The sequence below is a fragment of the Triticum dicoccoides genome, chromosome 7B (genome assembly GCF_002162155.2).
Source record: "Triticum dicoccoides isolate Atlit2015 ecotype Zavitan chromosome 7B, WEW_v2.0, whole genome shotgun sequence".
Taxonomy (NCBI): domain Eukaryota; kingdom Viridiplantae; phylum Streptophyta; class Magnoliopsida; order Poales; family Poaceae; genus Triticum; species Triticum dicoccoides.
Window position 1 is genome coordinate 497,003,800 of NC_041393.1, and position 25,267 is coordinate 497,029,066.

Sequence of the window (25,267 nt, forward strand, 5' to 3'; positions counted from 1 at the left end):
TTGCTTATGTGGCATAACTTTTCATGCCAAATGGTTTTTATCTATATTTACAAACTAGTCCCAACAATTTTTATGGACACCCCTTAATCAAAAAATGAAAACGCAATTAGGCCCCCGTGTGCACAAAACCAGCAGCACAGCGCGAGCAGAACGGGACGCTCGTCGCCGGCGAGAGGGTGGCCATCGGGGTATGGGAACAGAACAGGACGGACGTCCATGAGGGTTAGAGCATCGTTTGGAGCGCAACCACCTCAAGCTCCTCGGTCGGCCAACTGCATCTCGTCGAGGACGCGGCCTCCACACGAGCTCTTCTTCGCAGGCGGCATGGCAACGCCGGTGCCTCTTCTTCGCGGGCAGGGATGGCCGTCGCAGGCAGGGATGGCCGTCGCGGGCGGCGTGGCCGTCGCAGGCCGGCAGAGATGGTCGCCGCGGCCTGGTGCCGCCCCATGACCGACGGGGATGTGGACGTTGTTTCCCCACGCGCTCACCACGCCGATCTGGCCGAGGCATTCCTGCTGGATCCGGTGCCGGGCGGGGGCGTTGGAGGCCGATTTGACCGGATACGGTCCCGAGCGACGACGGCGCACGGCGGCCAGCGTCCTGCGGAGGGAGCGGCGGCGACGGTCATGGAGGGAGTGGCGGCGGCCCACGTCCTGCGTAGGGAGCGGCGGTGGCCATGGAGGGAGCAGCGGCGGCCGTGGAGGGAGCGGCGGCGGCCTACGTCCTGCGGAGGGAGGGGCGGCGGCGGCCCGTGGAGGGAGCGGCGGCGGGCATGCTAGTCGGGTGGAGGAAGTATTGGGACTACCCCGTGGGGAGGGTCTGGGCTGCATGGAGGAAGAAAATTGAGGGACTTTTTTGCTTTAAACCCAAACCGTTACGCCACGTAAGCAAAAACAGGGACCCATCTGTCATAAACACGCTCAAACGACTCTAATCCGTCGATCAGTGGTTTTTGCAAAAAGATTACTAAAGACATGATGTTTTCTATCAAAAAAATGTATTGTAGTGGTTTTCACAAACCTAACCTTTAAAATGGTGGTTTTATGCAATTTACTCGAGTTCTTAAGGCCCAACATCATCGTCCTCTCGCAGTGTATTCTTTCTTTCTTTCTTTACCTTCCTTTTCAAAACATCAAATCTAGATTGTCTCAAAAATCCGACACTCTTTCGGAAAATATAATAGTAAAACCCAATACTCTTGTTTGCGTCGGAAGAAGGAAATATCACACATGGCCCTTTCTTTTAGGGCAGACACAGACGGCATTTTCAGAAGAAGAAAAAAAATCTAGCAAGGAATTGCCAAAGCGGTCTGAACGCATGCCGTAATAACAGTAAGACTACTGTTCACTTAAAGGTCCATGAAACAGACCACAGGGCTTCTTTGTTTCTTCGAAGCAACACTTTCCCGGAATGGCACACGACGTCTTCTCCTGGTCATCATGGTTCAACCCGCTTGATCTGTGTCGCTAGCGAGAAAGTAAAAGTTTTCCTGCTAAATTCTTCTGAAGTTCTTGCGAATAATCCACGTTCAGACTTCAGACTTCATATCCATTCGCACCGTATCTTAATTATTTTATATGTATAGATGTTTTTCGTCAACTCGTCGAGCAATTTATGCCTTACTAGTCCAATCCGTGCTGTAAAATACGAGTAGCTGAAGTGGGAAAGTCTACGTAGTTATTAATCAGAGATGGAACGTCTCTGCCTTCTTTTTTACAGCGTGGAACATTCTACTTCTTTTTACAGCACAGAACGTTCCTACATGGTTCATAGGATAGACATATTATCGTTGGAGAAAATAGACCGTGTAAAAACGATTATATTATGATTTTTTTGGATTTTCCGTGATTTTTGTTTTGACTTTTGAAAAGTTTTCACAAAGGAAGAGAGAAATATGTTGGAAAATTGGGGTAGTCCGCTGATATGGATGTCTCCATTTTTGCAACAAAAAGAAAAGATATGGATGTCTCCAGGTCTTATTTGTATAGTTGGAGCCTCGTACTAGCAACCGGTGAAAGAAGAAACAAAGCCTCGGTAAGAACCAACCATCTGTTGAGGCCATGAATCTCACATTATTTATCTTGGCCTCCACATCTTCGACTGGGCAATGAGTCTAAACATATCTTTCTTTGGAGAATTTCGGAAATGGGCCTTAAAACACAAAAGACTTAGAGCAACTCCAACGCGCCAATCCAAACGGATGGCGCTTTTGTTCGCGTTTTTGTCCGTTTGGGTCGGCCGCCCACTCGGCGTCCACCCTCTTTTTTATTTGGGCCAGTAGTGCGTTCAACGCGCCGACTCATATTTACCGATGTGGCCGGCTGGCCGCCCATTTTCAACAAATATGCCATCATTTTGCATTATTTCGCAAGCAAACATAAAAAAATAGCATAGTTTCACAACCAAATAAAGCATAGTTTCAAAACCAAATCAATTAAGCATAGTTTTACAAGCCGAATAAAAATTAAATTGTCTCAAATACATGTGAAAATAAGATACATCTATTGGTTGCCAACATGGGCCCACATGTACTCAACCAAATCATTTTGCAGCTGCATATGAATTTCTCAAGCACGCATTTCATAATGAAATTGGGTGAACTGTTCAAACGTTGCTGCTCCTCCATGCTCAGGCACACCATTCTCACCCTGAAACTGAAACCCTTGATTATAGATATGTTCCGGGTGTTCATCTTCTACGATCATATTGTGCATGATCACACAAGCTGTCATCACCTCCCACAGCTTCTTGGTGCTCCAAGTCCTAGCAGGATACCGAACGATGCCCCATCGAGATTGCAAAACACCAAAGGCACGCTCGACGTTCTTCCTAGCACTCTCTTGCTCTTGGGGAAATCTTTTCCTCTTCTCTCTGACAGGGTTGAGGATTGTCTTAACAATAGTGGTCCACTGAGGATAGATACCGTCACCTAGGTAGTATCCTTTGTCGTAGCTGTGGTCGTTGATGGTAACATTCACCGGCAGGTTGTTGCCTTCGGCAAGCCATGCAAACACCGGTGAGCGTTGAAGCACATTGATATCATTGTGTGATCTAGCCATGTCAAAAAAAGAGTGCCAGATCCAGAGATCGTGTGAGGCCACGACCTCAAGTATGACAGTGCAAGCCCTAACATGGCCCTTATACTGCCCTTGCTAAGCAGAAGGGCAGTTCTTCCACTATCAGTGCATGCAGTCTATGCTGACAAGCATCCCTGGCCCTGGGAAGCCCCTGCTGGCATTCATCGCCAACAAGCGGGTTGTATCTTAAGGAGTCGGCTCTCTCAAGTACTCAGGGCCAAACACAGCAATGACGACGTGGGAGGTGACGGCATTGGGGGGAGGTGTGTCGGCACCGGGTATTGGCAGAGGCACCGGAAATGGGCGGCGACGCGGTGGAGGCGAGCGAGGGTTTGCTGTCGATATGGGGTGAGAGAGGATGGCAAATGTGCCACCAACTAGCGGGGGGAGTAGGTGAGCGTGCGCGCGTCCATTTTGTGTCCATGCCGACGCAAATGAGGCTCGAAATTGGGCCGAGAATGGGTCGCAGGCAGACGAAAAACGGACGTGCGTTCGTTAGGGTCGCCACGTTGGACCGATTTTTCTGTCCGCGCCGACCCAAACGGACGTGCCCAGACAAAATTGATCGGTGCGTTGGAGTTGCTCTTATTGTGTCAAGTAGCAAAATAGTGTCAAACTTATGATGAAGTATTTTTCAATGTGAGTGGACCATGACTTGAACTCCCACGTAGAATAAAAAGAGTTACCTTTCACAACTATTGAAGATAAGCTGCATTGAATTTGTAACTTGGTGTTCATATATTTCAATTAAGCATCTTGGCGAGCATGCAGCTCCTGACGCTAGCATCCGTGCTGGATGAGCGGTTCCTCATCGGCTGGGCGGCATCTACTTCTACACGGTGGACGCCGGGTCAACGACCCCGGAAACGTAATAGGTGCTTTAGGTGGAAGTGTCTGTGGTTAGATCCGCGCGACAGGTCGGCCCCCTAATGGCCATGGTGATAGTCTTAGGTGGGAATTCATCCCAACCATCTGCCAGCACCTCTCAAGCCTGACATGTGGGCATTCTTTAGAATTATGGGATCATATTAAAGAGGTTTGTGAGAATCTTGATCTCAGTGATCAAAAGGATACTATTAGATGGACCTTTTACTCTGCTAAATTATATTATAGATACCTGTTTGAGGATGGGGTTAAATTTCCTCAAAATATTCTTTGAAAAGTCAAAATGCCTCCTAGGATTAAAGTCTTTATGTGGTTGGTGCTTGGAAAAGGTGTCTTAACTGAAGATAACCTGATGAGGAGAGGCTGGACTGATAGTAAACATTGTCCTTTTTTATGCAAGGTTAAATCTATTGATCATATTTTCATGCAAAGCTTTATCTCTAGAGTGCTTTGGAACATTTAGAAACATGCTTTCAATTGTTGGGTTTGTCGGATACTATACAGGCTTTGTTTGATGTTTGGATTACTAAATTTAATAAACCCGAGAAACATCTTATGATGGTTGGGGTGTCTGCGGTCTTTTGGACCATTTGAAAATGTAGGAACAATATAACTTTTTAAATAACAACAAGATTCCTGACCCTTGTGTGCCTGTCAATATGCAGTATCATACAACATCAACTCTTCAGTGGTTATTTATGTGCCAATAGGAATCCTATGCAAATCCCTCACCCCCGCTGTAAATCTAATTTCATCCTTGGAGTTAAGTTTTTCCATATCAATTTCATCCTATCTCATAGGCTCCAAGACAGTGTCTTAAGGAGTCAGGTATTTCCATACCAATTTCATCCTATCTCACAGGCTCCAAGACAGTGTCTTAAGGAGTCAGGTATTTCCATATCAATTTTATCCTATCTCACAGGCTCCAAAACAGTGTCATAAGAAGTCAGGTACCATGTCATTACAAGCCAGATTGTATGAAGGTTGCCCTTAGACTTACTGTGGAATTCCAAAAATCCACCTCAATCACAACAGCAGTGCCCTTCAAAAAAAGCTTGAAATTCTTCAAGTACACCAATTTTGCTTTGTCGAGAAATCTCATAAAAAAGCATTATTTCCATGAAACTTGGCTCTTCATTCCGAATTCCAATCAAACATTGCATTAAACCCTCGGGATAATGTTGTCTCACAGCTGGACGGAGCTCACACTAATAATGGTCATAGGGTTGGCATGTTCAGAGGAAAAAAAACTCCTTTGGTGTTCTGAACCAACAGACATCTAGTCATTTAGCCCATATCTATGTACTTAGCCACTAGCTTGGGTTGCTTGAGTACAGTGTCATCCTCAATTCTGTGAGAATCTTTCTTACAAACCATATAATGCACATTGGCTTTGCAATCTTTAATTCCATGTCCATTTTTTGCACTTGCCACAAGTTAACTCTCTAGGACTGCTTTGTGTAAAACTGACTTTGTAAATAACATCGATGCAAAGGCTGGCGATTTAAACCCCTTTTTGTAAACAAATATTCCACTCAAAAATATAGTGATACTAGGCCATGAAAGATCCTCACATAGAGTGAGAATGACCTTGCTATAGCATCCTCTTATGGGTTGTTTTAGGCAACTACCTTCCAACAAAACACAAAGAGGGAGAAAGAAAAGCACGAGTATGATATGAATACATGTGCAAATTAGATGGTTGAAAATCTTTTTTTTTTGTAAAGTTTAGTGTTTGGTCCATGGGGACAGAGAAACACATGAATCCTGATAAACAATAATTTTAAAACTAAGTCCCCACAATAGATAGAAAAACACATGAATCCTAAGAAACATTGTAGATTGAAATTAAACAACATGAAGAGGAAAAACTAAAATGGTATATGTCTCTAAGGACATTGGGTATGCACTTTTGATATAGGAATTCTGACAAGAGGTCTATGTAGATTGTATATATGTTTTTTCTTCAGAATCGAAGGAAATGTTTCTTTATCTTCTGTTTTTCTCCAATTCTTTGAACCAGATGAATGAATAATGTCACAAAAAAATTCCTACATTTTCCTTCACTTTACTGATGAACAAATAGGCTCTTAGGCCCGCAAACAAAAGGCCATTAAGAGTTAGTGGCAATCTGCTGCATGGTGAGAGTATTTTGTACTCCCTCCGTTCCTAAATATAAGTCTTTCTAGATATTTCAACTAGTGACCACATACAGAGTAAAATGAGTGAATCTACACTCTAAAATATGTCTATATACATCTGTATGTGGTAGTCCATTTAAAATCTCTAAAAAGACCTACATTTAGGAACGGAGGGAGTACATCCTTTGTCCATAGTTACATGGCGCACACACATTCTAATGCTCAACTTAGATCATGAAATTATCGAATAAACTATATCGTATGCAACAAAAATTATATCATTGGATTCATTTTTACCAATTTTTTCATTGGTATAATTTTATGGCAAATTGCCATTTTGTTTAGTTGTCTTGCAGATTACTCTATATTATTTGTTTTATTGATAGTGAAAATTAAATCACGAAATATGATGACCATATGCAAACAGGGACGAAGGGAGTATTTGGACCCAACACAAAAAGAAGGGGGAACTGGTATTTTGACGTGAATGCGATTAAGTCCTAGTATTACCCCGATAAAGAAAGGTAGAACTTCCAAATTAGGCAAGCCGTGCTTACTATACAACCTTAGGATAAATCCTCCCATCCCCATGCCTTTGGAAGTTTGACCGAGTCCACGTGGCTTTTGTACTTTTCAAACGACCCGACCCCTCTCACCAACTCCCGGTTGCCACATCGACTCGCTTCTCTCCAGCCTCCACATACATACGCGCGCGCGCCCGCCCGCCATCATGGCGGCGGTAGTACGCGCCGGTCAGAGACAGAGTGCAACGGCCATGGACCTTGGAGCCGGCCGCCTCCTAAGATGAGAGGGACGCCCCCCGCACGGTGGTTTCGGTGTCTATGGACTCCGTCTTCGCGCTCGCTGCGGCGCCCCGGGCTATCGTCCTGGAGCGCGCGGCTGCGCGCGTCCCCGGCTGCCTCTATCTCTGCCTCTGGGCGCCGGTGACCGCCCAGCTCCCATCAAGGTTCGTACGTCCTCTCGTGTCGCGCTGCGGCGCCGTTGTCTCCTCGAGTCTTTCCGTCCTCTGCTCTTTACGGCGTAGTTTGTTGTGGTGCTCGCCAGCCATTTATTCTGCTTGGACGCGTGGATCGACGGCGGCGGCGGTGCTCGCGCACGGGCGAGCTTCGAGGCGTACCGGGGAGCGCTCTGCGCCGTCGTAAGCGGGTACGCATTGCAATGTACAGCTCAGTGCTCAGGTTCTTTGAGACCCATCATTCTCTCTGACGACGGCTGGTCGAACATGCAGGTGCGTGCCCGGGTGGGCGTACAGGGAGGGCCGCGCCTACATGGAGCTACCGGAGCCGGACCTGACGGCGTCGGCTTCGCTGCAGGTGCAGCAGCAGTTCTACCATGTCAGTCAGCGTCTACGAAACTTCTCTTCGTCTTGCAAACTGTCGATTGCGACAGTTCGGTCTGTGTTTGAACTTTGAAGCTGGTGGCTGACCTTTGCTCGTTTGCTCTTTGTTTGTTCCTGCAGGAAACCGGCGCGAAGGTACGTACATGAACGGCGACGCCTCGTTATTTTTACGCATTGCGTCAATGGCGCGTATTCATGGGCTGAGCCGATGATCGCGGCAGATGGCGGTGTTCATGGGATGCGAGAGCGGCGAGGTCGAGATCGGGCTGTCGACTGCATCGGTGGCAGCGGCGGCCGTGGCGGATCACGTGCACCAGTCGTTCCTGGAGGACCTCCTCCAGCTGCCGCCGGCAGGGCTGTCGTCTTCGTCCTCTCCCGTGCCGTCACTCTCGATCGGGAGCCCGGAGTACTCCTCTCTCATTCGCGCAATGGCGACGCCGGTAGCAGCGCCGGGCGAGCCATCCACGCAGCCACCGATGATGCAGGCGTCGCCGCTGCCCGGCTTGCTCGCTCCGATCGCCGAAGCCAACGACTATGCCTTAATGGTGCAGGCAATGCTCGCGGTCGTCCCCTCCTCCGGTATGTCGACCACCTCCACGCCGCCGCTTCCACCGTGTCCACCCTGGCTGGCCAGCCACCGCTCGCAGCGGTCGTCGCTGCGGCGGACGACGGCGTTCAAGCCGTATCGCGCGGCGCTCCCGCCAAGGGCGCGGCCGCGGCCAGGCGCGCCGGGGCAGAGGATGATCAAGACGTGCATCTCCCTCCTGGCAAGCGTGCACATGGCAATGCGCAACCGGCCGGAGCACGCCACGCGGCACCGCGACGACAGCAGCGCGCCGTCCACCACCAGCCAGCTGCACCACGTGATCTCGGAGCGGCGCCGGCGCGAGCGGCTCAACGACAGCTTCCAGACCCTCAGAGCTCTGCTCCCTCCCGGCTCCAAGGTACGTACGAGTCCAAACAAAAGATCATCTCGCCATGGGTGCAAGATTCACAAATCACAACATCTCATTGCGATCCTTCATTCGTTCTGCAGAAAGACAAGGCCAACGTCCTCGCGAGCACGACGGAGTACATGGCGAAGCTGGTATCCCAGGTGACCCAGCTCCGAGAGAAGAACCTGCAGCTCGAGGCGCAGCTCGGCCTGAACCAAAGTGCAAGCGATGATAACGCCTCGGGGAAGACAGTCGAGGTCGAGGTGACCACCGGGGCGTCGACGTCGACATCGACGGCGCCGAGTCAGCAGCCGCGGGAGGTGGGCGTGCGGGTGACGGTGCGGGCGGAGTGCGACATGTCGGAGGTGCTGGCCTCGCTGCTCGCTCGGCTCAAGGGCACAGGGAGTTTCGCGGTGGTGTCCGTGGAGGCGAGACAGCAGAGCAGCGCGCTTGCACGGGCCAGCCTGACGTTGCGGATGACGGTAAGAGCTTGTACTGCTTCGTTTTCCTCGATCCCATTAGATGAACTCGGCAAAAAAATTAGATGAACTCGGCAAAACCATATGGTCGCATGTTTGCACTAGTGGGTTCAACTAACACTTTAGTTACTCCGATTCAAATCCAGAGGTTAATCATACTCTGGCAACTTTACTTAAGGGCAGGTTGTTTTTTTTGGGGTTGATAGTGAAAAACTCGACCCATAAATCACACTTATCAAATAGGACGTCTTGGGTTTTGCATAGCCTATAGTGAGCAACTTTGGCTTCTTTTTAAAAAAACTCAAGACAAATATAGTGATATACAGTTTTTGGCTAACAAACTATTTTTGGAATGGAGCTATAACATAAACCATGTATTCTTAAAGATGGGGTATAACAAACCATGTGAAGTGACACACTTCTCGACGGGTGGTTTATGTTGTACTCCACCAAATTTAATCTAGCATTACAGGATTATATTGTTAAGTTCCTATTCAAAAGAAGTCTAGGATGGTATAATTATTTGAAACATACTCCCTTTGGTTTAAAAGGACCCAACTCAAAAATCTCTCCAACTAAGACAGACAATGAGTGGTGGATTGAATTTCATAGTTAGCAAAAAACATTCAATTTGCACGCTTGTTTTGAAAAAAATCGCATTTACTTGCACATTAATTTACATTAACTGCAATGCAAGTGTGCGTGCTAGAATTTTACATGCACCTGTGAGTTTCCTTTTAATCCTTGATCAATTTAATGTGCCACCAAATCTAAAGGAGAGCAAAAATAGGGCTAACAAATCTGAAAAGCTGAAAAAATGAATTATGCCGGGGGTACACCACATTTTATTATTCAAATCCTTGGTCAAAGTCAAATTTCAGAAGACACGCGGAGGGAGTATTACTCTCTATTTTCCGGTTTATAAGGCCCACATGTATTCCTAGAATGATTGTTTGACCCATGTGATACAAATTGTATATTACAAAAGCTATTTCATACTCCCTCCGTTCCTAAATATAAGTCTTTGTAGAGATTTCATTATAAACCACATACGAATGTATATAAATGCATTTTAAGTGTAGATTCATCCATTTTACTCCGTTGTAGTCCATCTAGTGGAATCTCTACAAAGACTTATATTTAGGAACGGAGGGAGTACAAAACATAACATTTGAATTTTCTAATGGCATTTAACTATTATGATAGGTAACTTGTATTATGCTACTGAAATTATGGATCTAGAAAATGTGTGGCGAAAGAACTCTTCTAGTCTCGAGCTCAAATGAGCTCAGGTGAACAGTAAAATCCAAAATTGTTGAAAACATATCAAAAATATCTAAAAATAATAACGACAAACATTGTCAAAAGTTTTCAACGCTTGCAAAGTTTCATCCTAAAATGCCATTTGTAGAAGCCATGGAAATAAAAAAGAAAACATCATTCCAAAATGCTGTTGAAAATGATATTTTTGGAGCAACGGTTTTGTTTTTTTGGCCACAACTTCTACAAATGTCATATCACGATGAAATTTTAAAAGCGTTGAAAACTTTTGTTAATGTTTGTCACTCTAAAAAAATTCGGATGTCATATCATGATGAAATTTTGAAAGCACTGAAAACTTTGTTAATGTTTGTCACTAAATTTTTTCAGAAATTCTTATTTTTTTTCAACGTATTTCGATTTTACTGTTCACCCGAGCTCATATGAGCTTGGGCTAAGAAGCTCCATGTCGGCTTTACAAACCGAAAAGGAGATAGTAATATTTAATTTGGTGTGGAGTTGACTAGCTTTATTGCTCGAGAGGAAGGGAAAATTTAACGTGATTGACCTCAGCGAGACGATGCAAGGAATGGCACTGATAAACCAGTGATTCTCCAATCGGATTCCTCATGTGCTCTAGCCACTCTTTTGGGTGACACTTTATCTAGGTCGGTCTATGCTCATTTAGATGCTGAGATTAAGGCACTTCTGGTTGATAGGGAGTTTGTTCCTGTGAAAATTAATAGAGATCAAAACAGAGTAGCACATCTTTTGACACATTATAACCGTACCGAGTGTTGTACTGCAGTATGGTTGAGTTCGAGTCCTCCATGTTGTGAGGAGCAACTGACTCAAGATTGTAACCCTGCTTTTGGAAGATTCGAAGAATCTGGACTAGCCGGTGACTACGCTGATGAAAGCTGTACTAGGTCAAGCTAGTTTTCCTGAGAACCGGACATGGGTCAAACTGGCATTAAGTTAATCAGGACGTTTGAATTGGTTTTAGGAGACATAACTCGCTTTTGACCAATTAAGCAAGTATATATAGTTGAATATACTCATACTTGAATGGCACACGTTTCCAAGCTGTTAAGGTCCCATTGCCATGTGGCCACGAATATGACCAAGAAGTTGGATATGTGACCAAGCAAAGCCGTAGAGCCATCGTCCCTCCTTCCTTGAGGCATTCTCTTGTCAACCAGAAGTCGCTTTTCAGTGCTACAAGTAAAATGCCTTTTCAAACTGCGCTGCAGATTGCTAACCACTAACCACTGCCTTTGTTTTAGCCGTATGCGGTGCATGCTTATTTCGGTTAGAAGAAGAAGAAGAAGACGCGTGCTTGATGCAGTCTCATCCGTACAACATCCGTCCTGATTAATTTCTTGACGTTCTTCCCGACACTGACAACGACCAAGTAGGAGTACTTACTATAGACACAACATAGCGATGTAGCAGGCGTTGCAACGACTTGGCATGAGTACTGGATCGTAGTGTAATTTAAACTGGATAATGACGCGGTCAGGGTACTTACTGATGAAGCTTAACAAAATGTCCGCTGCAGGAGGCTGGCGACGTCGTCGACGCGACATGGCTCGAGGAAGCTCTGACGAAGGTTGTCGAGGACGCGGTGATGAAGACGCGCCGCCGGTGCCACCCCCAAGGTCGCCGTAGGTAGGACGTCAGTCAGTATTGACCGTGTCAGGGAGCCCGAGAAGGAGGCAGGAAAATGACTCTGTCTGGTGGCAATGGCGCCCTGTCTGTTTTTTCTTTCTATCGTCTTTTATCCATGTATATTGTTGAGCTTTAGTAGTGTTTGGGTCTAGATTGAAGGCCCCTATTTAGTGTAACGTAGTCTTCAGCTTGATGATAGTTGGTTACTTGTCGTCTATACAAGGCCTAATGTTGCAGTTTTGACATGAGATGGATCGGTTTTCTGAAATTCTCCTTTTTTGCTGGCACCAAAGCTGGGTCAACCTCCTGAACAGTATATGAGCAAGGAAAGATGTAGGGCTCTAGGCACCGAGGAATTTTATTGGAAAGGAATAGTCTGGCATCAAATTCAAGCACTGGATGATGAAGCTCGGTGGCTCAGTGCCAACGACCAAGATGGTCTCCTGGCAGCTTCAACTATCCGTGTCTTTCCGCCGAGAGCTGTCATCAAAAGGGAAGGAACCAAGTTCCAAGTAGCAGGAATTACAAAACAGATAATAACTGTAAACCATCCAACAAGCCGGCGATGAAAGCCGTCTTGCCAGGAAAGCCGGCGCGACAAAAACATCATACCGTATCTCTTCTTGATAACCTTCAAGATCTATACAGCGCAAACTCTTTAAGCAGTATTTATTGGCTTCCCACGAGAAAATAGGAGTAACTGAAACCCGTACAGTATAGTTTGATGATGGGGATCAACGGGGATCTCCAGGTGTTGTCTCTCTTGTCATCATGGCGCTCTCGGCTTCCCCATTGCGTAATCTTCTGGGAAACAAAGGCCTTATGACAGTATGTACAAGGTGACAAGACTTTTCGTGATCCATACATGCTGATATGATAGAACGGCAAACCTCTTCTTACAGACTATACATCCAGTGGATGTGCCCTTCAGGTTGAACACTTGTGGGCGGCAGAGGCTCCTCGTTTATTCTGGCTGGCTACCTAGCTGTATCAAGTCCTTCTGTGAGAGATTGGTAACCGAATCTGCGATCACACGTGCGCTCGACTTCATGTAGCCTCCTGAGAAGGCGGTGGGGCATGAGCAAATCGGTATGTGATTTGCAGGAGAGGAACAAAAAACACAGAATGCAGGAGAAGCCGCTCACCTGATGTCATCATGACAAGTGGAATGTTCTGATCTTTTGCAAATCTGAACACCTTCTCATCTCTGATCACCACACCTTCAGGGCTTATCTAGAATTTGGGGAGAAAGCATGCAGCAGCAGTATAACAGTGGTAACAATAATTAGTGCAGGGAACAGAAGCAAAATAAAGGCAATAATATGCTGTTCATAAGTATTTATTGTTTATTATACTTCTACGCCCAATCATTTTCCAGTTTACTGTTGTGGCATTATGGGCAGAAAAATCTAGCTTAGGTAGAGAATTATTGAACTATACCAAGTCATGTTAATAGGCGTTCATGATTAAGTTCTGTAATCTTTAGGATGATACCACTAGAAAATTATGCAGGTTGCAGCTACATTCTGCACAGGGAGTTACTTATGGATCTGATCTTTGTCAAAATATTGAGTTGATCAGAGAAGTACCTTCAAGTTGCCCAATGGATCACCATCCAGGATGTCTGTCCCAGCATTATAAATAATAAGCTGGGCCTGGAATCTAGTTTGGGCGACCTGCAAACAACATGCCCCAAAAGGAACTCTAAATAGCGTTTGGTAAAAATAATTATATTTAAATTGTGAACAACAAGAATGAATAGTTAAAGGGAAAGTGCCAACTGCTTTGAACTCATCATATATTATTTTCCATTTCAAACCTCCTTTTCAGTTGAACATAGATGCAAATAACTTCATTCAATACTATCGATGCTTTTACATCACATTCTAAAATAGTATATTAAAAGTCACCTCTATGTCCAGTTTAGTATAAGCTTCAGAACATAAATCATGTGATATACTCCCTCCATAACAAACTGTAAGACATTTTGGTATGGAGGTAGTATCATAGAGTACTCTAGTATCATATATGGCACGTAACATAACGTCTTTCACCTATTTGTCCCTAAGAATTGCAGTGCATAGGACAACTTCATTTATAAATGCAATTATTAGCGAGCACCCCATCTATAACAGTGTGAAGGTACCTTCAAAGCCTTGTCAAGCTGATCCAAGTAATCATCTGTTTCTGTCCCACTCTGAAAATGCACAATGGAGTACTCAACTCATATTTGAATTAAATGAAGAAAAATATGATCAACAGCTTGTAAAGTCCAACTTACAATTAACTCGATTTTCTGATCAATATATCGCTTAGCAGCATGATCCTAAAATAAAGTCACATCAGTTCACATAGAACATAAGAAATATTACTAGTACGAAGTAAAACGAAAATGATAATACACAATGACTGAAGTTAAAGCTGGTGACAATAACAACAGACTAATCTTCAAACAGTGGGTGTCATAGATATCATAGCAACACTAAAAATTAATTTAAGTACACAGCTGCGACTACTGTTCTTTTAGTTCTGGTAAATGCCTATTTTGCACCATCTGAACTGGATGGTATCTTCCAGAACATGATGTAGAATATGCATTTATGGGATAGGGAAGAAAACTTATGCTCAACACCAGGACGCAGACAAAAAATTTCTTGATAAATAACCTCTACACCATAAGCAATCCTTAACCACATATTGCATAAGGGTAGTCAGAGCATAACCACCAGCAGCAAAAAATTGACGTTCCGCAGGTGTGACAAGAATTCTAGATTGTGGTTCTTACAAACGGATAAATTCCAGCATTGTACATGTCCAAAATGTAAACCCTTCCTGCAAGTGAAAATTGGCATCACTGTGTCATCGTAGTGAAAACAAAATGCATACAAGAACAAAATATATGACATACCATCATTAGCAAAATCCTTCTCATGACCATTTCCTTGGTGAGCATCCAGATCTATGATCATTACTCTGCAAGTATTTAAAAGGGAATAGGTGCTTATGAAGCTAAAATAGTTAGTAAGCAATGTACACATTTGTTTGCATCCTTGCATTCACTGCTCACACATGTACTAGGTAACCAGCCAAGCAGCATAGGGTGCTTGGTAAGATGCGAACAAGCATAGCAAAATCCCTAGGGAATAAAGCAAGATTGGCATGACAGAGGATGCTTACCAACACAGATATTTGACAGAATATATTTGCAGCCGTCAGGCAAGCACATACATTGTATAAGCCAAACAGATAGTCTGCAGAGATTAAGGAACATAGTTTCTACAGTTACAGTCCAGCCAGTATAGGCTTCTCACCTTGAAATATCCAGACGGACAAACGCAAACTGAATGCAGAGCGAAATATCAGCGTATGCACAAAATCCTCCCCCTTCCTCCGCCGAACAATGGTGAAACCCTCCACCGACATTAATTGCCCATCCTCTCTCAAGCGCAAGTTTAGCTGATAAAATGGACCCACCCACCTATGAAAAAAAGAACTAGCTTACAGAGTTTCCCTGGCAGTGGCACCCAAATTATGCACCTGGTACTTTTCAGTGCAGACGGGAGCACCTAATCACGAGAGATCACCTGTTTCCGGAAGGGGTACAGTAGCCTTTGCTGTACGAGCCAATTAGGCATGAGAGTTAGTGGAGGAACCTGAGATAAAACATCTCGTTTAGCAAACCGCGCCATCGTAATTTGCTACTCCCTCCGTTCACAAATATAATATGTTCTACTCCCTCCGTCCGGAAATACTTGTCATCAAAATGAATAAAAGAGGATGTATCTAGATGTATTTTAGTTCTAGATGTATTTTTTTTTCTGAATCGGATGTATATAGACACGCCTTTAGCGTGTTTGTTCACTCATTTCAGTACGTATGTAGTCTTGTGAACGGAGGGAGTATCAATGAGGCCACCAATTAAACTTCCCCTGAGAAACTAGTACCTCTACAATGGCTGCAACCCTGAAGCTGCTCTTGAGGCTGTTCAAGTATGCCTCCGTGTGAACCTGGCCAAGCAGAGCCATGGAACAAACTTAAAGGGTATCAGACAGTATGAACCAAGTGAAAACAGATTGTTTCCTACCACCAGCAGATCTTCCCTGGAAGCCTCCAATGGCTCCACCACTCGGTTCTTCTCCAGGTGGCCTTCTTTGGTGAGGAACCTGCATATGCGGCCCCATTTGGAGGAATCAAACGGGTGCCTGCACATCACAGGACGCGCGTAAGCCGTGGTCCGATGCACGTCTATGTGGCTAGGCAAACGGTGGAGAAGAGGCGGGAGGCAGAGCAGCTCACATCTTCTCGATGCCGAGGAAGGCGATGTCGTACGCCGTCGAGTAGACCACCGGAGCCTGCCAGGCAATCGCAGCCACGGATTAACGGGTGATCGGGGGTGACCGGAGGAGCATCTCATCTCCCCGCCGGATGACTGACCTTGGAGCCCGGCACGTCGAAGTAGAGCTTGCTGGAGATGATACGGTTGCGGCGGAGGGCGTCCGCCGGCGCGGCCCCCGGCACGGAGGCGGCGGCGGACGACGAGGACATCCCGGCCGCCGGCCTGGGCGAGAGGGCTCGGGCGGGGATGGAGAGGGGGGCGGGGATGGTCGCCTCGGTCTCGCGGGCTCGCTCTGGGCTGGGAGTTTGCGTTGTGTTGCCGCTTATTACCTCCCGCGGGGCAGAGGCGCCATGGCGATGGGGCTCGGGAGAATCAGAATCATTCGGTGGCGGGGGCGGTGCTGTACTTTTTGCGAGAGAGTGCTTCTGAAGTTGGACATTTGCATCGCTAGCCCTCCTTCCCTTGCTGCAGGGAATCTCTGGAGTTTGGAGCACACGTATAGAATTTACGCGGAAGAACGGTGGTTGAATGTAAAATATCCACCGCCGTCGAGGGGGGATTCGCTCTCGCTCTCCTCCGCCGCTGCCGCCGCTTCCATGGCGATCTCGAGGCCCCGGAGCCGCGCCGTCCCCTTCATCCCGCTCCTGCTCCTCGTCCTCCTCGTCCCGTTAATCTACTCCGGTACGGCCCTGAGACGCCTTCCACCCCTCGATTCCAGCACACACACACTGCGCGGTCTGCCCTGCTGACGATCCAATCTGGTGTCGCTTCTTGCAGTTTCCAGGCTACGCTTGAGCTGGGCGCAGGAGAGGGAGTTGGGCATGCCTCCTCCTGCTCTGCCGAAGCGCCCCGATCGCCTCGTGCTCGGCCCGGCCGCCGGCCAGGGCCGCCCCGACCGCCTCCAGTGCCAAGGTTTCTCCTCCTCTTAGTTCCGGTTTCTCGCATTGTGACTTGTGATTCTCATATGGACTGTAAGCTCTAACTGCATTGTACCAGTTTGAAGCAACTCCAAGGTTTCTCCTCAAAGGAGATTAGGGAACAAGAATACTGTTATCAATGCTTTGTAAAGATTGTACATGCTGTTCTGAATGTAAAATTGACCAGGGTCTAGGATGTTCTCTATGTGCTTTTTTTTACAGCATGTTCTCTATATGCTTAGTAGTGCCAGTTAGGCTGCAGGATACCACATAAGATAATTCGTACTTCTATAGCGTGAACGGGATCCACATCTGCTGTGTATCCACTAACTACATTTTACCATTTTCTTCAGGACTTAAAGCTGTGAATAAGATAAGTCTATCAAGTGAACCTGGAGAACATGTTTCTTTTGTTACAGTGTTCACAACCTACAGTTCTGACCCAGCTGGGGCTGGCAAACGGTCATCTGATGTTGTAACTGTTGGAAAGCATTTTTATAGCAAGGAGGAAAGGTCCATGGCCATTCTTAATACTTTCATCAGCTTCATACAGGTAGATCTTCCTTTTCCTCTTGTTTGTGCTGGCCACTAACTACTAACTATTAATATAATCAAATATTGTATTATCAAAGTTTGGAATGATTCAAATCACTGTCAGCTAAGAGTATACTGAGAGATAGTTCAATGGTAGTAAAGATAGATAAGAAATTACAGTGAAGACTGTAAAATAGAACATTGATACCACTGTTATTCCCCTCCCCCTTTTTCCACATAGTACTTTTGTTAGCCTTCTGGCATATAATTTGAATCCTTAAAAATTAGAAGGAACACATGATCTTCCTTCATTGACGATTGTGAGGATGTTTGTTTAACGTCTGATCTTATTTCTAGAACTCTGTAGGTGTCAATGCCAAGAAGCGATGTGATAATATTGACTGGTCCTAAATCAAAATTGTCAATAAATCAAGGGAAGGCCTCAATACTGCCAATTGAGGGAAATTATTCTCGAGGCAACCTGATGCTTCAGAGGATCAAGTCCTACATTGTAAGTTTGTATGCTTCATGCAAACATCTTCCTGCATATGCTTTTCCTTTAGTACTACTTGTGTGATCTAGAAATATTACTGTGTTCAACCATCTATGTGCGTTATTTTTTCCAGAAAACTGATATGTTTGTGTTTCTGGTCCATATATAGGACTTTCTAGAGCTAAAACTTGAGGAGGTTGACTGTGTGAACTGTGCTCGTCATTTTGTTTTCACTGATTCTGATATGGCAGTGGTTGAGGATATTGGACATATCTTCACGAGCTATCCTAATTGGCACCTTGCTCTTACATTTCGTAATAACAAAGGCCAACCCTTGAACTCTGGATTTATAGCGGTGAGAGGGACCAGAGATGGCATCTCTAAGTAAGTGAACATCTATGTAACAGATCTTAGGATGAAAACTTGGCATTGCCTTAAATAATTCCTTCATTTGCTTTTAGGGCTATCGAATTCTTCAATGAAGTTCTTAAAGCATACAATCTAAAGTATATGAAGGCGTCCCGCATGCTTGGTGATCAATTAGCACTGGCATGGGTTGTGAAGTCTTATCTATCATCAGCCTTTGGAAAATTTTCTAGGCATGAAACATTTACTGGTGAAGTCAATGGAGCATCTGTTCTGTTTTTGCCTTGTGAAGTTTATAATTGGACTCCACCTGAGGGTGCTGGACAATTTCATGGTATGCCCTTGGATGTTAAGGTACATATTTTTTCCTATTCTAATGCATGTCCTCCTCATGATAGAATTTTAGTTTTGTTTAACCACTAGTTGCACAGTCATGCTATTTTGTAATTAGTACACTGCTTTTTATTGTTGCCACTTGCCACTTGTCAAGTGTTACACTTGCTGATATTTTGGAGCATGTTGTTATATGCGGTATCTTTTTCATTAAATATGATAGCATGCCAAATCTGATATAATGTTCTTAGGTTGTTCATTTCAAAGGTTCAAGAAAGCGTTTGATGCTTGAGGCATGGGATTTCTACAATTCAACCTCTCAATTATCTGATATGTTGTGCCTAATCCTGAAGAGTGGCAGAACAAAATATGACTTCTGAACCTTTTGTTCCACGATGAAGTGACATCTGGTAGTCTCTCTCTCCTTACAGACATCACAGGCTGGTTCGGCATTTTGTGCTTTATTTTCCTTAATCTTAGTTCATTTAACACAATTAATATTAGTCTTTGTTGCTGTATGTGTAATGCTTTATGTATGGCTTATAACGTGTTTACTGGTTTCTACAAAGTGTGCTTTGCTCTAAAACAAGCTTGTCTTCTTTTCGCAGTTGATCCTCATTGAGCTCCAGATATGTATCTATTTGTTGGCACAGGCTCCAACTCTGCAGTTGTGAGCGATTGCAAGAATTCAAGCGCCACATAGCGCAAATAGAGTCATCAGGAACTCAGGTTACGCACAAGGAAAACAGGGTGATCCAGATTGTGCTGAGGGTAGCTCGGGAATATGAGATTGGTGCCACGACTCCCGTGGAAGGTGGACCCATTCATACACGATATTAGCTAGGAGTAGCAGGGTGATCATGTAGGAAATCACCAGTTGTTTTGGTGATGGTTCTTGGTAGCTTTGTCACCCTTCATCACTATTCATGCTGTAACAGTTTCTTGGTTGTGGCTGATGAGGTTACTCGGAATTTTTCGCTTTCAATACAGGCTACGTGCTGTAATAGTTTTCCAAAGATTTTTTAACCAACGAAGCTAGTAATACATTGCAAGAAAGAATAATATAATTGATTTAACCAAAGAATGTGATGACACACTGTAGCTTCGATAAGATCATGCTAACTCCCATGGTAGTAAGACCATACGAAGTTACCAACTCCTTTTCGATGTAATAATGGACATCACTACCTATGACAAGACCATGCGAACTCCTATACTGATACTCATCACTGCATTACTAGGTAGCTATGGTAAGATCATGCTATGTCCCGAAACTCGATGAAGGCGACGACGACGGTGGTGTCGTCCTTCTTCCCTCCGAATTTATTCCGTCCGTGTTCCCGGGCGGCGATGCTGAACGGCGTGTCCTGGGTACGCCTTGCCGCGGCGTAAGCTTGGCTGGCGATGATGTCGGCCATGTTTTTGGGCGTGAAGCTGAGGGCCAGGCCCGACTGCACGATCTTCTCCAGCATCACGTCGAACACGTTGTCGAAGAGCCCGTCGGACGCGACCACCACCACGTCGCCTTCCTCCACGGCGATCTCGCCCACCGCCGCGTCGCTGACCTTGTTGCTCTCCTCGGAGTCGGAGCTGAGCTGGAACGGGCAGTTGAAATAGGATTGCTGCGGCTGCGACCGGTGCAGGATCCGGCCGTCGCGGAACACGGCGAAGCCGCTGTCGCCGACGTACGCCCACCTGAGGGCCCTGCCGGCGAGCGACACGATGACGGCCGTGGACGCAGCCGGCGTGCCAGATGCGACCGTCTGCTGGTACGCCTTCTCCAGCAGCGCGTAGGGGCAGATGCCGCCGGGCGGCGGCGGCGCGGCGGCGGAGGACGCCACGACCTCCGACAGGGCGCTCGCCATGAGCCCGCGCGAGAACGCGGCGGCGTCCACGCCCTCCAAGCGGCATCCCCCGACGCCGTCCGCGACGCCGATGACGCCGGCCACGGCGTGGAAGAAGTGCGCGTCCTCGTCGTGCTCCGGCAGGTAGCACGACGCGGCTCTCATCCTCAGCGCCGCGCCCGTGGGGGGGTTACTCCGCCGCGCGCGCGGCTGCAGCTGCCGCGCCAGGTAGGCGGCGTACCTCGCGACGTCCTCGCGGCCGGCGGCGGCGGAGGGCGGCAGGCTCCCGAGGCGGATGCCCACGGCGATCCGGAGGGCCGCGGGGGTCCGACTGCTGATCTCGCTTAGGGTTTGGCGGATCTGCGGCGGCGCCTCCATTGGCCTCGGTCGAAGTCCTCGATCGATCGGGCTCTTTGGACTTGGATTTCTCCGGCGATCGATCGATCGAGTTGGCGATCTTGGCTTATTTAGTACTACTCGCGATCGATGGCGCGAGGGTTATTGGCTGATTACGCGTTCCGGTTCCAGATCGGGCGCGCGAGCTCTGGCGTTTCTTGGCCGGCGCGCCAGCACTTGCTGCTCCTCTTTGTATTCGAATTCGCGCCGGGGCGGGAGTTGTGGGCTTTGCTTTGCCTTCGAGCTGTCGCGCGCAGGCAGAAGTAAATCGTATAGGACTCGGTGCCGATACGGTGTAGGAGTATCGTATACCGTATGATTTTTTTAGGGGATCGTATACCGTATGATGAAGTTCCCTGGCTGGCTCGATACGGTATACGGGTCAATGTTCGGCCTTGTCGGTCCAATCACAAAACTTGTTTCGATTAGAGAACGAGGGTCAATGTTCGACGTTCTTAGGCTGTTACCAGTGTTGCAGCAGAGACAAACACCCCCGTGGATCGTCTTGGGCGACTTTAATATGTATCGCTTTGCGCATAAGAAATCCCATGGCCACATTAACTCGAACCTCATGGAGATGTTCAATGCTTGGATCATAAAGCATGGGCTGGATGATATCCAGATTGACAATAGGATGTTTACCTCGTCAAATAAGAGATCCTCCCCCACTCTAGTTCGGCTAGATCGTGTCCTGGTGAATGCCGCCTGTAACTTGAGCATTTTGCAGACATCTGCTTCTTGTGTGCCTGCCACTACTTCTGACCACACATCCATCCTAGTGCAGTTTCGTGCAGACATGATCAGAAGCAGGTTGTTCAGGAGGGAGAACCACCCGCTTCAGATGGAGGAGGCCAAAGACATTATCCAAGATTGTTGGTCCCGAGGCACTAGAGCATTTCAATCTTCTGCGTCGCTCATCAACTTTAAGATGAGAAGGGTTAGAGCCGCTCTAAGGCACTGGTGTTGGCGTCAGTCTAGCCTTAAAGTGCTCATTGAGAATAATAAACATGTCGTCAGCTTCGTGAATTATGTTGAAGAAAGGAGACTTTTGCCAACGCTGGAAGTAGTTCTTCGCGAGTTCGCTTCGGCCAGGGCTGAGCAGCTGATACTGTGGCAAACTGCTTTGTGGCGTCGATGGGCCAAATTGCGTTGGTGTGTTTGGGGATGAAAACAACCAGTTCTTTCATGCGACTGCCAATTATCAGGCATGTTGTAACAAAGTCAAGGTTCTTGTGCAAGATGGTGTGTAGTACTATCAGAATTGTCAAAAGCTCAATTTGGCAACTACATACTTCACTGATATTTTGGGCCAGCCTGCTCTCTCCATGCCAACGGTTCAGCTTAGTGCTTTGTACAGTCCTGCTGATCTCTCTGAGCTGGCCAATGGTTTTTCCTGGGCTGAGATTGTCCGTGCTATTGATATGTCACCAAATAATAGAAGTCCCGGTCCGGATGGGTTTACTAATGAGTTCTACAAGGCCTTTAAGCATTTGATAAAAGATGACCTCCTCAAGTTCTTCGAGGACTTCCATGATCGCGTTGCTTTGGATGGTATCAATATTGCTTTCATCACGTTGCTCCCTAAGAAAGATACACCTTTGGAGTTGCGGGATTATAGGCCCATCTCATTGGTACATAGTGCACCTAAGTTGGTGTCCAAGGTTTTGGCAAACATGCTTCAAGGGTGTTGAGGGAGTTCCAGACTAGGGGGTGTCCGGATAGCCGAACTATCATCATCGGCCGGACTCCAAGACTATGAAGATACAAGATTGAAGACTTCGTCCCGTGTCCGGATGGGACTTTCCTTGGCGTGGAAGGCAAGCTTGGCAATACGGATATGTAGATCTCCTACCTTTGTAACCAACTCTGCGTAACCCTAGCCCTCTCCGGTGTCTATATAAACCGGATGGCTTTAGTCCATAGGACGAACAACAATCATACCATAGGCTAGCTTCTAGGGTTTAGCCTCTTTGATCTCGTGGTAGATCTACTCTTGTAACCCACATCATCAATATTAATCAAGCAGGACGTAGAGTTTTACCTCCATCAAGAGGGCCCGAACCTGGGTAAAAACATCGTGTCCCTCGTTTCCTGTTACCATCCGCCTAGACGCACAGTTCGGGACCCCCTACCCGAGATCCGCCGGTTTTGACACCGACATTGGTGCTTTCATTGAGAGTTCCTCTGTGTCGTCACCGATAGGCTCGATGGCTTCTTCGATCATCAACGACGATGCAGTCCAGGGTGAGACCTTCCTCCCCAGACAGATCCTCTTATTCGGCGGCTTCGCACTGCGGGCCAATTCGCTTGGCCAGCTGGAGCAGATCGAAGGCTACGCCCCTGGCCGTCAGGTCAGATTTGGAAGTTTGAACTTCACGGCTGACATCCGCGGGGACTTGATCCTCGACGGATTCGAGCCACAGCCGAGCGTGCTGTACTGTCACGATGGGCATGATTTAGCTCTGCAGCCGGACAGTACCCTGGAGACCGCACTCGAACCCGCTCCGATCTTCGACTTGGAGCCGGCTGCGCAGACCAAGGACGGATGGCTAGACACCGCCTCGGGGGCTGCAACCTCTACGGCGATAGAGCCGAACACCGATCTTGTCCCCCATGAAGCCCGTGACTCCGAGGTGCCGGACTCCGGACCTCCCGCGCCCCCTCCAGTTGAATCCGATTGGGTGCCAATCATGGAGTTCACCGCGGCGGACATCTTTCAACACTCACCTTTTGGCGACATCTTGAGTTCGCTAAAGTACCTCTCGTTATCAGGAGAGGCCTGGCCGGACTGCGGCCAGGACGGTTGGGATGCGGACGACAAAGAAATTCAGAGCCCACCCACCACCCACTTGGTAGCCACTGTCGACGATCTAACCGACATGCTAGATTACGACTCTGAGGACATCGACGGTATGGACGACGATGCCGGAGACGACCAAGAACCAGCGCCCACCGGGCACTGGAAAGCCACCTCTTCATACGACATATACATGGTGGATATCCCAAAGGATGGGAACGGCGAAGGAATAGCGGAGGATGACCCCTCCAAGAAATAGCCCAAGCGCCGACGTCAGCGGCGCCGCTCTAAATCCCGCCATAGCAAGAATGAGGATTCCAGCACCGGAGACAATAATACACCGGATAGTGCCGAAGACAACCCACTCCAGCAAGATCCAGCACAGGAGGAGGGGGACACCAGCCCTCATGAGAGGGCGGCCGAAGAAGAGGTAGAGGACTATATGCCTCCCTCCGGAGACGAGGCAAGCCTCGACGACGACGAATTCGTCGTGCCTGAGGATCCTGTCGACCAGGAGCGTTTCAAACGCAGGCTTATGGCCACGGCAAACAGCCTCAAGAAAAAGCAGCAACAGCTTAGAGCTGATCAAGATCTGCTAGCCGACAGATAGACCGAAGTCCTCGCGGCCGAAGAGCATGAACTCGAACGCCCCTCCAAAAGCTACCCCAAACGTAAGCTGCTCCCCCGATTAGAGGTGGAGGCACATGATCCCGCTTCACCAGGAGACAATACGGCTGATCGACCACCCTGTGGTCGCGACAGAGAGGCCTCAAGGCCCTTCAATAGACCCGTACCCTGGCATCGCTCGAAAAGCACAAGGCCACAGGGGAACACTCCGGACCTGCGCGACATATTGGAGGATAAGGCAAGACAATCAAGATCGATCTATGGATCACGTGGGCGCCCCACGATACATGACGATCACCATCACCCTGGACACAGTAACTCCGGCCGGGCCGAACACAACAGACAAAGCTCTTTTGAGCTCCGTCGCGATATCGCCCAGTACAGAGGCGCCGCACACCCACTGTGCTTCACAGATGAGGTGATGGATCATCAAATCCTAGAAGGGTTTAAACACGTCAATATTGAATCTTATGATGGCACAACAGACCCCGCGGTTTGGATCGAGGACTATCTCCTCCACATCCACATGGCCCACGGAGACAATCTCCACGCCATCAAATATCTCGCACTCAAACTTAAAGGACCAGCCCGGCACTGGCTTAACAGCTTGCCAGCAGAGTCAATCGGGAGTTGGGAGGACCTGGAAGCCGCATTCCTCGATAACTTCCAAGGCACGTACGTGCGACCACCAGATGCAGATGACCTAAGCCACATAATTCAGCAGCCAGACGAATCGGCCAGACAATTCTGGACACGGTTCTTAACCAAGAAAAACCAAATCGTCGACTGTCCGGATGCCGAGGCCCTCGCGGCCTT

General features: G+C 47.3%; 2 protein-coding genes and 1 pseudogene across 4 annotated transcripts; 2 read left to right on the top strand and 1 right to left on the bottom strand.

Annotated features, from left to right (window-relative positions):
- The first annotated feature begins 6,909 nt into the window (after positions 1-6,909).
- On the top strand, positions 6,910-11,808 carry LOC119336925 (annotated as a pseudogene).
- A 595-nt stretch (positions 11,809-12,403) lies between these two features.
- Positions 12,404-16,513, bottom strand: LOC119336924 (histone deacetylase 2-like). Of its 3 annotated transcripts, none has more exons than XR_005162911.1 (14): positions 16,243-16,513; positions 16,105-16,160; positions 15,893-16,010; positions 15,753-15,815; positions 15,393-15,461; positions 15,120-15,286; positions 14,717-14,781; positions 14,594-14,640; positions 14,090-14,134; positions 13,955-14,005; positions 13,398-13,484; positions 12,954-13,041; positions 12,699-12,867; positions 12,404-12,609 (listed from the first exon to the last, which is right to left on the bottom strand). XR_005162911.1 is itself a non-coding variant. In XM_037609014.1 (13 exons), the coding sequence occupies exons 1-13, from the start codon at positions 16,351-16,353 to the stop codon at positions 12,773-12,775; spliced, it is 1,062 nt and encodes a 353-aa protein (XP_037464911.1). In that variant the 5' UTR covers positions 16,354-16,488; the 3' UTR covers positions 12,409-12,772. The 3 variants fall into 3 exon arrangements, 1 of the variants encoding a protein (XP_037464911.1); XR_005162910.1 differs by having other exon boundaries at positions 12,404-12,612; positions 16,243-16,512; XM_037609014.1 differs by having other exon boundaries at positions 12,409-12,867; positions 16,243-16,488.
- LOC119336923 lies at positions 16,480-19,831 on the top strand. Its single transcript, XM_037609013.1, has 8 exons — positions 16,480-16,825; positions 16,922-17,056; positions 17,415-17,614; positions 17,963-18,106; positions 18,258-18,472; positions 18,550-18,808; positions 19,039-19,197; positions 19,396-19,831. Exons 1-7 carry the CDS (start codon positions 16,495-16,497, stop codon positions 19,165-19,167), a joined length of 1,413 nt encoding a protein of 470 aa, XP_037464910.1. The 5' UTR covers positions 16,480-16,494; the 3' UTR covers positions 19,168-19,197; positions 19,396-19,831.
- Positions 19,832-25,267: the final 5,436 nt, after the last annotated feature.